The sequence below is a fragment of the Gymnoscopelus braueri genome, assembly GCF_963280865.1.
Source record: "Gymnoscopelus braueri genome assembly, chromosome: 2".
NCBI classification, from domain to species: Eukaryota; Metazoa; Chordata; class Actinopteri; order Myctophiformes; family Myctophidae; genus Gymnoscopelus; species Gymnoscopelus braueri.
Genome location: NC_137604.1, coordinates 39072260 through 39088712, shown reverse-complemented (window position 1 = coordinate 39088712; position 16453 = coordinate 39072260). Strand labels below are relative to the sequence as shown.

General features: G+C 41.7%; 1 protein-coding gene across 4 annotated transcripts in view; it reads right to left on the bottom strand.

The window, feature by feature from the left end:
* The window catches only part of npnta (nephronectin a), an 88394-nt gene that overhangs the window by 60915 nt on the left and 11026 nt on the right, over positions 1–16453 (bottom strand). For 2 of the 4 annotated variants that reach the window (XM_080454086.1, XM_080454088.1), the window contains exons 2-3: positions 13227–13327; positions 3789–3839 (exon numbers count right to left, since the gene is read on the bottom strand). In XM_080454086.1, coding sequence (XP_080310212.1) covers positions 3789–3839; positions 13227–13327 — 152 coding nt within the window. The remainder of the gene's footprint in view (positions 1–3788; positions 3840–13226; positions 13328–16453) is intronic. The other 2 variants (XM_080454087.1, XM_080454089.1) reach the window with 1 other exon arrangement.

Genomic DNA, 16453 nt, shown 5'->3' with positions numbered 1-16453 from the left:
AGACTATCTGGTGGTATAATGGAGGTGTGTGGGCAGTGGGGGGAATTAAAATGCAGTGTGCATGTGTGGGGGTGTCTTTGTGTGTGAGAATGCAGTGGCCTATTTTCTGGTCATTGTAACTGAACATGTAGCGTGTGGGAGAGAGTCACAGGAAAGCACAGTGAGTTTGACTGGTGTGTGTGTGTGTGTGTGTGTGTGTGTGTGCGAGCGAGCGAGCGAGCGAGCGAGCGACAGACAGACAGACAGACAGACAGACAGACAGACAGACAGACAGACAAACAGACAGACAGACAGACAGACAGACAGACAGACAGACGGTAAGATAGACCTCTGATTAAGGACACCAATCTAACAAGAGCCAGGTTTCTGTCACTCTGAGTCAAGCTGTAATTGTGCCTCAACAATGGTTATAATATATTATAATAAACAATATATTATCAACATTGTGTCACTGACAGCTTGCGAATGAAAACTGATGCAGTATTTTCCAGTAGTTTGCATGAAATTCTGTAACGTAAAATCATGCAGCCAAAGACAATTCTAATCGAGTCGGAGTGGAAATGGGTTGAATATCAAACGGCGCACTGATTTAGCAGACTATTATCTTAAACAGGATACAAAGCAAAAGGGCTGTTCTATAAGCTGACCTCTGCTCTCAGAAATGCCCATTCATAAGGGACTTGGGGTGTAATCTAATCGCACTGCTGTAGACTCCATCATTGTGCTCTGGCTGAGCCGTGCCATTCACGATGACCGCGCGCGCCAGTCCTCAGGTTGCAGCCCCTTAACATTGTTCATATTGAGTTCAAAAGGTATGCGGGCATTAGAACGAATGCTTTAAAATGGAGACGATAACATCCCCAGACTCATTCCACTTTATTAAATTGGTGTAATCTAATAGAGAGAAGGCTGAGTGTTAGCTCACTCGACGGACGCCCTGGGCTCAGAGCCAGGCCTCTAACACGCCGAACAGTCAAAGTTCACAATTACGCCTCAGAGTGAAAATATCAAATTGTCTACGAGCTTGTAGATCTGCTATTTTTGAAAAATCTTGACAATCTGAGCAAATCTTTGAATATATACATGTTCTAAAGCAAACTCCAATTTTTGATTCTGGGGGTCCCTGAAACAAAAATTTTTGAGATGGGGGTCCACGGCCAAATACATATCATTTCGGGGGTCCTTGATAATAATTATAAATAAGTGTGAGAACCACTGATATAGCAACATACGTTTTTTTAGAAAACTGTTGGGATTTAGAAGACATTATTTTGTAGAATCGGCTTCAGATCTTTTTCTTTTTTGTAGAATCGGCTTTTAAATCTTCAGATTTAAAAGACCTGTGAAATTGTCCAGCCCTCTAAGTTTATTAGGTCAGTGCCGCGATCAAGTTGCATGACGGGGGCCCTGTGGTTTGTGAGAGTGTCCTGTCATTGAAAGGTCACTGGTTCAATCCCCACCACAGCCCATGTGGCTTGTTGAAGTATCCTTGGATTATGGTTATATATGGAACCCCTTCTTGCTCACTGAATAAGAGCATCCACCAAAAGCACGGGTCCTCAACATCGGGTCTGGGGACCACCAGGGATCCCAATGGACCCTTTACGGATCTGTAACTCTCACAGTTAAAAGAACACTGAGGATTTTACAGTGTAGATTGGGGTCCAAAAGATAGCAAATTTTATCAAATGTGGGTCCGTGGCCTGCTGCGTATCAGGGGGTCCCTGAAATAAAAAAAGGTTGAGAACCACTGCGCTAAATGACTCGCATGTAAGTGATGGGACCCGGTGAGCCCAAGGGACTGAGTGGGGTGTTATTTTTGACCTCTAAAACAGGATTGAGTATTTGATAAGCGTGATACTGTAAGCAGGTCACCTCCCAGCTTGGCTTCGCTGGGGACAGGAGGGGTGGTGTATTTTTAAGTCTGTGGTCTGGCAGAGTGATGAGGGAAATAGCCTGCGTTCATTAGCTACATCAAAAGACACAGAACTAAAAATGGCCATCCCAGCTGGAAGGCCAAACATGGCACTCGTTCCATGAATACCAGTCAGTAGAGGACTCCTCATGACACACTTTCACCCTGGTTTACGTCAGCTATCATTTGATAACTTCCAAAGGGGCTCTGCCATCTATGGATTGTCATCATACCGCTGGCTCATGTTAGATGGTGTCTATTTGGGTGCTGTCACTGAAAATGTGACTTAACCCTCCACCCACCCCCCTCCCAATGTTCTTTCTGCACTCTTGCTTCTACCTATTTCTTGTCTCTCTGTTATCTTGTCCTGACAATTTTCTTCCAGGGTTTATATTAACTGAGATGACCAGAATACTGGCAGGGCACACAGACTCCTCTTTCAATGTTGTTTGCCGTTAATGTTAGTCTGTCTTTTTGCACTGCTTTACATTTGGCATTCGACAGGCCACCGAAAGATAGCCTGTCTGCCATGTAAAGATGCAGATATTGTCAGATGGGATCTATTTGGGATCCATCTGGGGGATGACAGGGTTACTTCCCTCTCATCGTTCTACCACCTGCACTAAGCTGTTATTCCTATTTCTTGTCTCCTGTTTTTCTTGCCCTGGCATTTTTCTTTACAGGTACACAGTCATTGTTGTCATGTTATGTAATTGTTTTAAACACTTTCTTTCCAGCTTAGTTGACATTGAAAATACAGTAGGTGGCCAGTGACTTTGACCAGTTTCATTTTCAAAACCATTGCATCATGCATGTCACACAAGCAGAATGCAATGCGTTTTGTTGATACAACAAGTTTTTCATATAGAGTTCTATCCACAAATCCACCATTTAACTTCCACAATCCACATGATCAAAACCATTGGTGTTGTGTGCCGCATTCTGTTTGTGTGACATGCATGATGCAAAGGTTTTGAAAGTGAAACTGGTCAAAGTCACTGGCCACCTACTGTAAGGGTCTTTCAAATTAAAAACCTTTTGATGAAACACTTTTAAAAAAATTGTCGAGCAACAAAAACGTTATGGATGTTTGAATGAAATTGTGACACATAATATTTCCTGTTTGGTTTTTTCATTTATCTTGTGAAATATTGTGTATGAGTCATTGTACTGTTATGGAGTATTTCTTGGGAGGGATGATGAATTTGTCTTACTGTACCATACTAGAAAGCAGTACCTGAGCAGTGAAACTGAGAAAGTGAAAAAAAAAATTACTGCAAACTCTCCTATCCTGCCAAAACTACTTCTGCTACAAGTGGACAAGTAAATTGCTTAGCAGCATTTAACAACACAATTTCTGTAGATATAAAATCTCAACCCTAGACCTTTTAAAAATGCATTAACTGCCTCTCTAGGGCAGAGGAAATCACAAACATTTCACCAATGCTAGATGAGAATTGCATCACCACCCGTCTAGTGCTACAGTACACTTCACTATGCACTCTTGTTGAATGTGATAGTCTTGAACATCTCGAATCTTTGCGTTTTATTGATACCCCCAGTCAGAGAGATGCAGGAGGACTCTGACTCAAGCACATGACTGCTGATGGAAAAAACAGCCGCTACCAAACCAAGATGAAGGAGATGACCACTGCTGGGTTTTGATGTGAGAGCGTGTGAAGGGTGTGTTAGGGGTTTGTTAGAGAGGCGCGTGGGGTTGAGGAGGGCACGGGGGGAGTGTGGGGGGTTGGGAGTCTATAAATATTAAATCCACTCCCCCCCTGCCCCCCAACCTGATCACCATCAGCCACACACCCGCAAGGAGATAAATGTCTAGCAAGATTATTTCAAGAAAACATGTTGTTGAGCTAACCTTGGGGCTGGCACCTTATCCCGACTACCCTGTGCGTTAAGGCGTAGAGAGCTGCAAAAAAAACAACAACAACAAAACAAATGGCCAAACAAAAGACAGAGAGGTTGCAGGTGAATTCTGTTTTAGTCGTTGAGGGGAAAGAAACAATCCATTATGTGAGTTAGGGGAGCAGGCGATGCCTGGTCACTTTGACAAAGCAGAAACACCATGAATCTGGAGTCACACATTCCATGGAGCACAACCACTGAATAATAATGTTACTCGGAGCTGTATCCCTTCCCACTGTGTATGCAGTTGAGTTAGCATCATTCACCTCGTGGCTGACTATTAGGGCTGCTGCACCATAGTTGCTATAGTAAAGTGATGGTCCTTGTAATTTGACTAGACCGTGCGATTATGTTATATATATATATATATATTATAATTATAATTTTTAGGGTGGTTTGGTTTGGAGAACAAAATTGTTTCCATCTCACGTTATTTTCAACTACAGGAGGTATTCCAAATGAAATTATATTAAAAAAATGTTGAACAATTATAGATTGTGGAAACCAGCCTCGCGGCGTGTGATGGCAAATTAGTAATTGTGCATCCACAGTCTCCTGGGACACTTTCTTGTTTCATGGAGATTAAATGCATATTTCTCAAACTGTTTACATCTTTAAATAAGGAGTTTTGGGCACCCTTGCTGCTACAGCAGCACACTGCGACGGAGGAGGATTTATGAAGCTCATTTCTAATTCCACCCACTGTTTGGTAACATGAAAACTCTTACACCACCCCATATCCCAATGAGTTCACAATGGCGCTCCTCTCAGTGTGAAAATAATTAACACCACTTCTTGACTTGGAACCGATTTCCTTTTGAATATGCAACAGATTTCCTTTTCCCTTAAATCATCGCTGCATCAGTGAGAGCACCTTTCAGTCTCGGCATACTAATAAGCATCATGTTAATTTACGATAGAACGTGAGATGTTCCAGGCCAGATGAAATAATGGGTGCGTTTACTCCCTCCCTTATATCCCCTCTGATCTTCAATAGTAACCTTACTTATTACTATTCATAGATGAAAACACACAAGCAGATGGAGCTTTTACACATGACTGAACATGAAAGAAAATAGAACAGAGGATAAAAAGCACATGCCGAGTACCAGAAGAAAACGAATTAGTAAGAGTAGATACTTTGAGGTCACTTTATTTTGTCCATCAGTCATTCTTAAAGCTCCTGTTACCAATTTAAAAGTCTTTGCTCAAAGTGGCCGGTGATGGTGTGTTTGTTAAGATCCCTCACATCTGGACCCTTCCATGCACCCGCGCTGACCTCGGATTAAAGCCTGACAGATGGGTTTTGGTCTCTGTGACTTCCTACCGTCCACCTCGATGAAGACAAGACGTTAAAAGGGAGTGGAGCTGTCCACTCCATTAGTGGTGGAAAGTAACTAAGTACATGTACTCAAGTACTGTACTTGGTTACAAGTACAATTTCGAGGTATTTTTGCATTTCCAATTTTAAATACTTTTACTTCTATTCCACTACATCTCCACCACAATTATTTGGAAAACCTTAGTTACTAGCTACTTTGTATATTTGGATTATTATTACACAAAACATACGTTAACCACTTCACCCCTATCCTTCGGCTATTAGAAAATAGCCGATCTACAAGGTCACAACGCGTCACATCGCGATGCATTGTGAGCTTGTCGATCTGCTATTTTCTAAAGATTTCTTTACATTTTGAATACTTGAAATGGGACACTCTGCATAATGAGTACCGGTACTTTTATTTTTTGTACTTTTGTACTTTTACTCAAGTACATTTTTAATACCGGACTTTTACTTGTAACAGAGTATTTCTACATTGTGATATTGATACTTTTACTTAAGTAAAACATTGAGTACTGTACTTCTTCCATCACTGCACTCAATTCACGAGGAAGTCATTAAACTGTGTCTGAGTGAATAGCTATGGATTTTTCTAAACCAGTCGAACCTACATTACGACAAAGCAACTATGATTCAGAAGAAAGAATTGATTCTTGACTTGCCTTTTGTATTGTTGTCTCAATGCTCATTAATTGCTCATTGTACTGTACATCTTATCTTCTACATATGGCATTTATAGGATAAGGTATGTTCAGGGCCAACGACCTATGAATGAGTCCAGTGCCTCGTCTTCACCGCCTTCCTCAAAGCTTTTGACACCGTCCGTCAAAATAATGAGAGGGAAAAGGTATACAGTACAGGGGTCTAAACCTCACAATGTTTTCGTGTGTTTTTTTTTTTGTCTTTCTTATTTGTTGTAATGCTAAATTACCTGAGGTCATACAGTTGTAAACAGCCATGACGTGCAGGTTTTACATACTTAATATGTTTTTTGGGCAGTGCACAATATATTTAAAACAGCCCCAATGTAGACGATTATGGTTCCTGCTGAGCACAGTATATTGATTCAAACAGACAGAGAAGCTATTTGTATGAAAATGGAAATTGCTCCCTCTGAACCATGTTATAGAAAACTGGCACTGCATATGAAATGTGTGGTATTTCCTTTTGTATTCTTATTTAATATGGAGGACAATGTTTCAAATGGAGGCTGTCTGTCTGAATATTAACTCCACAGTCACTTTATCATTTGACATCCAGCATAATGGGACCCAAAGCATAATTGTAAATTGCAACATATACTCACTCTGCTCCTTACAAAGAAACAAAGAGTAAATAGTGAGAGAGTGAGAGAGAGAGAGAGAGAGAGAGAGAGTGAGAGGGATAGAAACAGAGGCGAGAGCAATACAATGAGCGCGCGAGAGGCTGTAAGCACAATGGGAAGGAGAGGAGTGAGTGTCAGAGGAGAAGGAGAGCAGGGGTTTGATAGAGAAAGAGAGCCAACGTAGCAGAGAAAGAAAGAGAGATAAAGAGCTTGAGAATGCAAAAGAGCAATAGGAGAAGACAGGGAGAAGCAGAGAATAGGATGCAAATAGCTTACAGAAGTGCTAGCCCTTAAAGGATTACTGTACATCCCCTCATGTCCTCACTGCACTGCAAAATCCTAAAAACAGGTACATTTTACACTCTCAGCGTTAAATCAACACTTGGGACAAACAAAAATTTGTTATGCCGCTTGGCATAAGGAATGATTGTGATGGCAGCTGCTTATAGTAAGTAGCTTCAAGTATGATTTAGCCCTGCCGTATGGTGTGTCACCATTGTATAAATGGAGCTTAGTTTGCCATCAATTCCACACACTGCTCTGGAGGTCTATCTCTGTCTCTTTCATTGTTTATCTTCCTTCTTCACTTGTCTCCTGCTCGCTCGCTGCTAAAGAGCCAGGCAGTTCTCCTCCGCTATTATGTCTTCTCACTCCCTACATCCTCCTCCCCGCACGTCTCTGACTTTCACACAGACTGTTTCAAATATTTTCCTCTTCCCATGCTCTCTCAGTGTCTCCCACACAAAGACACATGAAGAGACCACTCCAAATGTTTCTCTATACGTCAGTGGCTCTCAAACTGTCAAGGACCTCCAAGTTAATATGCATTTGGCTGTGGATTCCCATTTGAATTTGTTTTGTGCACAATGCGTGATGTGACGCATTGGGAGTTTGTAGATCTGTAATTTTCAAATAGCCAATGTAGGGTTAAAGTTTTTAAACGTATGTTGATGCTATATTAACTCTATATTAGTGTGTCACTCGGACAGTGTGTGTGTGTGTGTGTGTGTGTGTGTGTGTGTGTGTGTGTGTGTCGCACGCACGCACGCACGCACACACGCACGCACACGCACACACACACACACACACACACACACACACACACACACACACACACACACACACACACACAGCGCACACACACAATCATGTTCCTCTACTTCAGCACCTCTAAGCAACCCCCTCACACCACACACCGTTTCTGCCTTTCCCAGGTCTGGAAGCTTTAAAGAAAATCAAGGGCGCTCCATGAAGCTGCTCATTCTTTGAGAGCAGTCACCCAAACCGATCACTGCAACCCAGAGCGGGAGCAGCCTCAACCTGATAGCTCCAATCTAATCTCTAATCTCACTGCCATACCAATCTGAAATCCATGATGACTGACACAGACTCTCTCTCTCTTACACACACACACACACACACACACACACACACACACACACACACACACACACACACACACACAACATACTGTATACACGCGCACACACACACACACACACACACACACACACACACACACACACACACACACACACACACACACACACACACACACACACACACACACACACACACACACACACACACACACACACACACACACACACACACACACACACACACACACACACACACACACCCCACTTTCCTTTCTCCCCCCAAACTACTTGACTTGACTCTGAGGTTTAAATCAGTGCCTCAGCAGCCTGATGGAATACAGATTTAGGCACTATTGACTGCATTTGAGCAGCACACTGCAAAATCCTGAATTTTAGTTTAACTGAAAGTGTAAACATGAACCCTTTAAGGGTCTTTTCAGTTAAATTAACACTCACAGGGCATTCGGTGGCATTAAGGGAAACCCTAAGTCAGTCAGCGATTTGAAATTGCAGAAACTTCTTGAAAGAGGTGCAGCTTTTGAGTAAAAAGTATTGGACAGCGGGGTTGTTTGGAGTTCAAAGCTAGCTCCCAGAACGTGCTAGAACCAACATGGAATGTGTGGGACTCCAGAACAAAACAAAGGGGCAATGTGTGCACACACTGATGTTTGATCAACACTGGAAGGTCCATTTAAAAGCACCTACAGTATAAGCACCAAAAGGACTTCATTGAAAATGACTCTATTTAATGCAACTTGAAAGGTTCACGTACTGTAGTCCCTCCACTAAATGTTCATCATCACGACGCAAGTGCATTGATTTTTTAAACAAGACGTGTCTAAGATGACATACTGCATGTGATATACAGCACCAGAACCATGGCACACGGTCTGGTGAATTTGCCAGTTTGAGCACGTACCACGTACACTGTAAAATCCTGAGTATCACTTTCACATCAATATCTCATCAACTGTGAGAGTAAAAAAGGACCATTACGGGCCCATTTTTATACTCTCAGACTTAAATTGATTTTGCAGTGTAGATCCCATGTCATTTCCCCTCTTTCCTACCATTCCTCACCGCAGTATGCATTAAAGCAGTAATGCAGACAATAGTCTGCAGAGGTATCCAATCATGGCAACCTGCCGCCTTCCCTCTCTTGTTTGATGACGGGCCAACTAATGAAACCACCTGGTGTTTTGGTTAGCATGGACACCTGTATACACTGAGCCATCCAAAGCACACAACTGAAACTAGCTCATGGCCAGCATGTGCTGTGACTATTTTTGACAAGCTGACAAGCCCTTGTATTATGTAGTGAAAATATGAGCCTCACCCGCCTAATCAGTGCTGTTCACTGATTCACTGACAATAGAGTATAGTCTAATCTCCTCCTCATTTCCCCATCTAGTCTCATCTCAGTTTGGCCACTTAAGAGTTTCCTGGGTACAGGCAGCTGGCAGGCAGTGATTACTGGGGGATATATTGGCTATTGAACGGCCGGACTCCTGCCAGAGCTGCTGCTGAGGCCGTCTGCATGTTCACACATCCTGATACGACCGAAGTGTTTGTGCAAAACATACTGGTGCGTTTCTCTCTCTCATAGTGTAGCTCAGGTGTCACGCCACACCAGTCATTTTATCTCAGTGAATGCATGGCCTCCCTTGAACTGCTAGTCGTGTTCTGGCTCTCAGAGAGCCAGTATCATAAACGTTATACATGTACTGTTATAGCATTATCTTATTTCGAATTGAAATGACAGGAGTGGGGGCAACCCGATAGCCAGTGGTTAGGGCACGTCGCACATGAACTCTAATGCCTGACAGCAAATCTCACCAGCAAGTTTGATTCCCGGATGGACCGACCATTTGCCGCATGCCACTCCCCTACTCTCTCTCTCTCTTTCTGTTTCCTGTCTCTAAGCTGTGAAATAAAAACGACAGGAGTGATGCTGGTGTGAGCTGACTTGACTGGAACATGAAGCACCAGTGCCATGTGACATGCACATTATTAAACACAGTAAAACATGTAAAAGTGTTCAATGAACATTGTGCATTTTACTGTATAGATAATGATTAATGAAGAATTGGAGATAAATAAATACTGATCTGGTTCTCAAGGTCACCATTCTAATAAAGGCTCTGACCCTTACAGTCTTTTCTATTGGCAGCTTTTGGTGGTGTGTCTACATTTCCAGTTACTACCTTGGATGAGTCAATCCAAGAAATGACAGGGATCCACATGAGCTTTCCACAAAGAAGGGACTCCAGTGCTAAACCAAAATGATCAGTCCTTTATATGGTGCAGATACAGTAGAGGTATAGCCCATGGGTTCCCAAACTTGTCCATGCCAAGGACTACAAAATAGACATTGATTGTGGCCTCCTATTGCAAAATGGCTTTAAAAAAAAGAAAATAGAGGAAATAGCGAAAATAGCCAATATACAAGCCCACAACTGGTCGCATCGCGACACGTTCTGAGGTTGTAGATTTGCTATTATCCCTATTTCTGAATGTTTAAAAAAAAAATCACACACAGTGTGAAGTGAGTGGTGCCTGCACTCCTGATTGTGTTTGATTAGTGTAACTGGTTGCATCTTTGTGTTGCAATCAGCTGCAGCTGTTGAGGCCGTGCTCAAACATACGGACGGACAGGCACACACACAAAGTCAGTCTTTGTGAGTGCCACTCAAACAGGTTAACCTGGCACAATCATTTTATGAATCGAAATTGAATCTAAAATATATTTTCCTCTCGTTTACAATTCCCCCCTGGTTCCCCATGGGCCCCACTTTGACAACCTGTGGCATAACCTACCATTGGACCAAACAAACAGTGTGTGACACAGTCCCTACAAAATAAAGTCAATGTTCAAAACAATCAGTTAAAAAACAAACTTAAAGTCATGAAAAAGATCAAAACTAGCATGATGAGATGAGTTAAGATGAATAAAATTATACATTTAGTTCAAACACAACAGCAGTTATTTGCATGACTAGATGAGTGTGGATTAACAAACTGAAATCAACAAATGATGGGGTTCAGTTTGGAGAGTCACAATTGCTAATGAGGGGATTATAAAGCAATGTTATTCATATTAATATCATTATCTGCGTCTGAATGGGGGAATGGTTGGATGGACCAGCATGCAGTCAGTGTTATCGGTCCTTGATGGTCCTTGATGTGTGTGTGTGTGTGTGTGTGTGTGTGTGTGTGTGTGTGTGTGTGTGTGTGTGTGTGTGTGTGTGTGTGTGTGTGTGTGTGTGTGTGTGTGTGTGTGTGTGTGTGTGTGTCTGTGTGTCTGTGTGTTTGTGTGTGTAAACCCCTTACTAATCATACTACTTCCCCAGCAAAGCAACAGCTGTAATGTCAAGTGCATCGTGCCATGCAGGGTGGGTGAGGGGATAAGGAGGTGTCATATTTGTTGAGCTATGCGGTGCGTTTGGAACTTCTATTCATATATTCACACTTCCCTGGCTAGCTAGGATTAGTGACTGGAGGTAGAGGAACACTGTCTCTCTTCCTCTCTCTGCTCGAGCGTGCATATTTCTAAAATATATAATTCATATTTTGTTAGGAGGGATAAACACAGGAGTACTGCGGGGTGATGGTGCATAAAGTGTCAAGTTGGTGCACTTCCTCTAGAGCCAAGGCGGCTAATTGGAATTAGGGGATTCTTTATAATGACCTTATTTTGATGGCTATCTATGGAATAAAATTGTAACATTACATACCTAGAGTACTGTCAGTACTTGAGTAAGTGCACAAATAGTGTTGTTTACAACTTTTCTGAGATAAGTGTGTTATATTTTATTGGGTACTTAAAAGTGTATTATTGTCTCCGCCAGGCCGAAGGCATGGCGGAGACAATAATACACTTTATTAGCAAGTAGATTCTACCTGACCTGGCGGAGACCTGTGCTCCAAGGAGCACTTTTTCTAGTTGTGTACTTGGTTAATTCATAAATGAATAATTAATTAAAACAAAGCACTTCTTGTGATGATCTTGTACAGTTAAACACATGCCCTACAAAGTCAAACAGAAGTAATTATTACCAGGTCATTACAATGGGTTTAGATTCTGTATAAGCAAATACTATATCAATATACAACATACTATCCATTTTTATACCAATGATGCTTCTCCCAAGATAGAAGATAAATGTTTTTTTTCCCCAGTTTTGCTACTTACTGCTCTTCAGCTTTGTAGGGCATAGTAGTAAACTATCTATTATAACCAGCAGGTGCAAAGTGGAAATCTAGGCTCAGTTTCTTATCTCTGCCTCTCCACCTGCAGCTTATGGGTCTCTGCCTTACAATAGCCACCCGCAGAGTGAATATAAATGCCAGCTGGTCCTTCAGTACAGTCAACCATTAGAATCAATCTTTCCCCTAAAGATTGTGCTACACAGAAAAATCCTCAGTGTTCATTTAACTTGAGAGAGCGTAGTAATGTAACATTCGTACACTCTCTGACTTACAAATGGATACGTTGACACTGAGGATTTTACTGTGTACTGTATGCACCACACTCAATCCGAATGTGTGTGCGTGCGCGTGTGTGTGTGTGTGTGTGTGTGTGTGTGTGTGTGTGTGTGTGTGTGTGTGTGTGTGTGTGTGTGTGTGTGTGTGTGTGTGTGTGTGTGTGTGTGTGTGTGTGTGCGTGCGTGCGCGCGTGCGTGCGTGTGACGTGTATGTGCATGTGCGTGCGTTAGTGAGTGATATTTGAACGAAAGCCTGCACACATGGCAGACAACATTTCAATCTGCTGTGGTTCTTCGTTGTGTCAAAACAACTTACGTATCAGGAATAAAGATTTGTAGGAACATTTAATCGTGTGGGCTTTCGTTCAAATATTCTATGTGATTTATCTCAGCCCAGCGTCTTCTACTTAGATGTGCATATGATTTCTGTAGTACTGAGTGCGAGTGACGGGTAAGGGTTTACTGTAGTTGGGCTTATTCCAATGTATTTAGTATTTAGTTCCAATGTGTGTAGTACCCATGGAAAGCATTGCAGCTACATCATGATACTAAGTCAGTAATTAGTAATTTACCACATACCCAATAATGTACTTGCACTTCAAAATACTATGTGGTATGTACCCCTACATTTATACTCTTTATTTGTAGACTTTACAGTATATTGCCTTGCATATTGCAGTATGTACAGTAAGTGTTTTTGTTTTCCCCAAGAGCCTTTAATGACAGTGTTATTATACCATATACTCTCACTATTAGCATCTATGACCCAAGCTAAGAAGAACCTGGCCACCCTGGCAACCGTTGTTAGCCCCGGTTGCCCCCGGCAGCAGCGGCTAGCAGGCGTGGCGGTACTCACGCTGGCAGTGACCCCAAGAACGCCGAGTCCATCCCCAGCAACAGTCCACCCTGGCTCCATATCGACACAGCCCATTGGATGAAGCCATCTGTCGCGGCCACCTGTAGGAAGACAGTGTTCTTCATTAGAGATGCCATTGCCGGCTGCCAAAAATACTCAAAGCCGGAAGAGGTTGGGTCGTGTTTTGAAATGCAACGTTTTCATTTACAACATACTGTGCTGTCTCTGAAAGTGTAATTTGCCATTCAAGGCCTCAAGTTCCAATAATGTACTTTTGGTCATTTTGTTTGGGCCAATTCATGCCAACCCAAATGCTGCACCAGAGACAGCAAATAAATATTTAAGAGTGATTAAATCTAGAATATTTTCCTAGCATCACAAAAGTGAAAATAGCATATTTTCCCGGCATCACAGAAGTTCAGCTGATAGTAAATCAAGCATTGTGGGTTAGACTGATGTCAAAACGCAGAGCAGCACCGAAAGACTGCCAGGACCTTTCTGAATACAAGCTTCAGTGCACATCAGTGCACCCCTGACAGCCGAATCTGAGCAGCCTTCGTCCCCGTTGCTCTGAACACGGGCATGTGAGAGAGATTAGAGTGTGTGTTATCGTTGAGCCCTTCATAATGCATTTTGCTATACTTATTTTCACCCCAATGACTGTAAAGGCAGTGATGTTTGGCAGCTCTTGTTGAATGTGCATCCCAGCGAAGAAACAGCTTTCCAATCATTTCAATTGCAAGATGAGAGCAGAGGATAACACTTGGTGAGCGGGAGAGAGGAAATAACGTTGATGTTTCGGTACTTTACACTGTAGGTTATTTCACATGCTTGGGAGGATCAGAGGAGGATGTTTTTAACCAGCAAAACCCTACAGTATTTCAGCCATTCCCAACCTGTCGGCCGGGCCCACTGTTGGGCCATGCGGATATTGCAAATGGGCCCCCCAAAAATAAAATAATATAACATTAAAGAATTAATGTTAAAACAAATGTCATGGTATTTTTTCTTTAAAACGTGTTATATTGATACATACTAACTTAAAGTGTTCTACGTTAGTTCCATTGATCCAGGCTGTAACACAATCAATTGATTGATCATTAAAATAAACATGCTCTGAAAATGCTCGTGGTCCCCCCATCTGACCACTTAACACGGCAGTCGAATGGCTGGCGTATTAAATGGTCAGGTGGGTGGGCCGTGAAGGTGGAGGGTGTTGCCCGCTGCCCTATACTCATACGACAAACAGCAGAAATATCTGATCTACAAGGTCTATATTTGAACATATTTTTGATATCCCTACACGTAGATTTAAAATAAAATACAATAAAAAAATATATATATATGGATACCAGGGTTAATGTATTTAATGTCCTGTGTTCTGATCTGAAAAATACAGTCGCATCTTGGCAGCAAGACCACTAGGATTACATTTTCCTCTGTGGACACAGATTTTTCGAGGGAACAGGATGAGAGAATGAGACAATTTAAGGGTGCTCCAACAAATTCAATTAGCCATCAATACTATCTAACTGACTTGACTTCCGGTCAGCTATTCTGTTGATGATCAAAAACGGCATGGGTTAATTCCTCTGGGAAAGTTGAACTATTACTAAACTGCAGACAAACGCTGGAATTGATGTAAAGTTACGGTAGATCGATGTAAGCTTATAATGGTATGAGAACTCTGCCTCTCCATTCGCATCCACATGTACTACTTGCTAGATTCAGTCTAACAAGTGATGCAACATACCTTAACCCTTTAAGACCGGGAAAGCATCTGTCATTTTAGATTTGAACCACTTTAACCATTATTTTAAACTTTGGCTATTCAAAAATAGCAGATGGTTAACGGATATACAAGCTGGTTAACGGATATACAAGCTCATTGTGCGGCACCGAGTGCCGCACAATGAGCTTGTAGATCTGCTATTAGAAAAATCTTTGAATATCAATTTTTTAAGGCGAACATTTGTAAAATATTTTGTTCCAGGGACCTCCAGAAGCAAAGATTTGAGTTAAAAAAAAAAAAAAAAATCAAAGATTTGCAACAAAGATTTTTCAAAAATAGCAGATTTACAAGTTCATAGCGTGGCACTCTGTGCTATTTTTGAATAGCCAAATAAATCTCAAAATGACACAGATGCGTTCCCGGTCTTAATGGATTAAGGTAGCAAATATATCAAACACTCCACGGAAACTGTCTAGAGTCTGGGGAGCTCAGCTGTATGATGTTATGAAAAATCTACCTGCCAGCTCCATATCTGCAAGAAATAACAAACCTCAAACAAACCGTTGAGATTCTCGTTTCTGTCTCATAACTCCTTTAATGCATCACAGACGAAAGTTTAAGAATTGAAAAATACAGACCAAGAGAACATCATTGTAACATTTCTTATTATTTAAAGTGGCTCAGAATTCAATTTAGTACGAGGTGAAACTTTATCAAGCGAATAATCCATTAATCCAAATTGAATTTCGCAAACGAATAATTGGTTTAGTGGTGTATCATACTTTCTTATGACTTGACCAAAATGTGAATGCTCGTCTTAATCCACATATTTAAAATGAAAAGTAATGTTTTTGACTCTTTGGTAAACATATTCAGCAATCTCTAGATTCTGTTTTGTACTTCATTACCTAATTTTACCATCATTTATTGCCTGAATTAATTGCATAGATTAATTGAACAATCTGAGAAAGAAATCAACAGATTACTGGTTATAAACCAATGATGGTTTAGATGGAGCCCTACACTTCAGCTAATGTAAGAATCTCCTGGATTAGAGAAGGGTGGAAAACATTTTAACTACATTAACCATGGCTATTTTGGGCATGTCATTATACGTAGGCAAAGATTCTCATCAGTAGCACACATAATATGCTTCATAATTTATAATCCATCGTATGTCGGTGTTGCGCGGCAAAAATAGAAGATCTGCAGACCAGGCTTATGTGGTTAAATCAGTGACAAAAGGAATTTAAAGTGTCTCTGAAGTGAACATGCTTTTCTTGACACAATAGATTGCCCTTGTGCCTTGGTGAGAGGGTGAAGTCGATGCTCAGTATGCAGGCCACATCCATCGCTGCTATCCCCTCCTGTTAGCATCTCTTTGGCAAGATGAGGAAATGCTAATGCCCGGCCCCACTGCCAGTCACCTCACTGGGACCAAAAAAAAAGAAAACAGCTTACGGAGGATGCTAAGTGAGAGTGGCAGGCTCTGGGA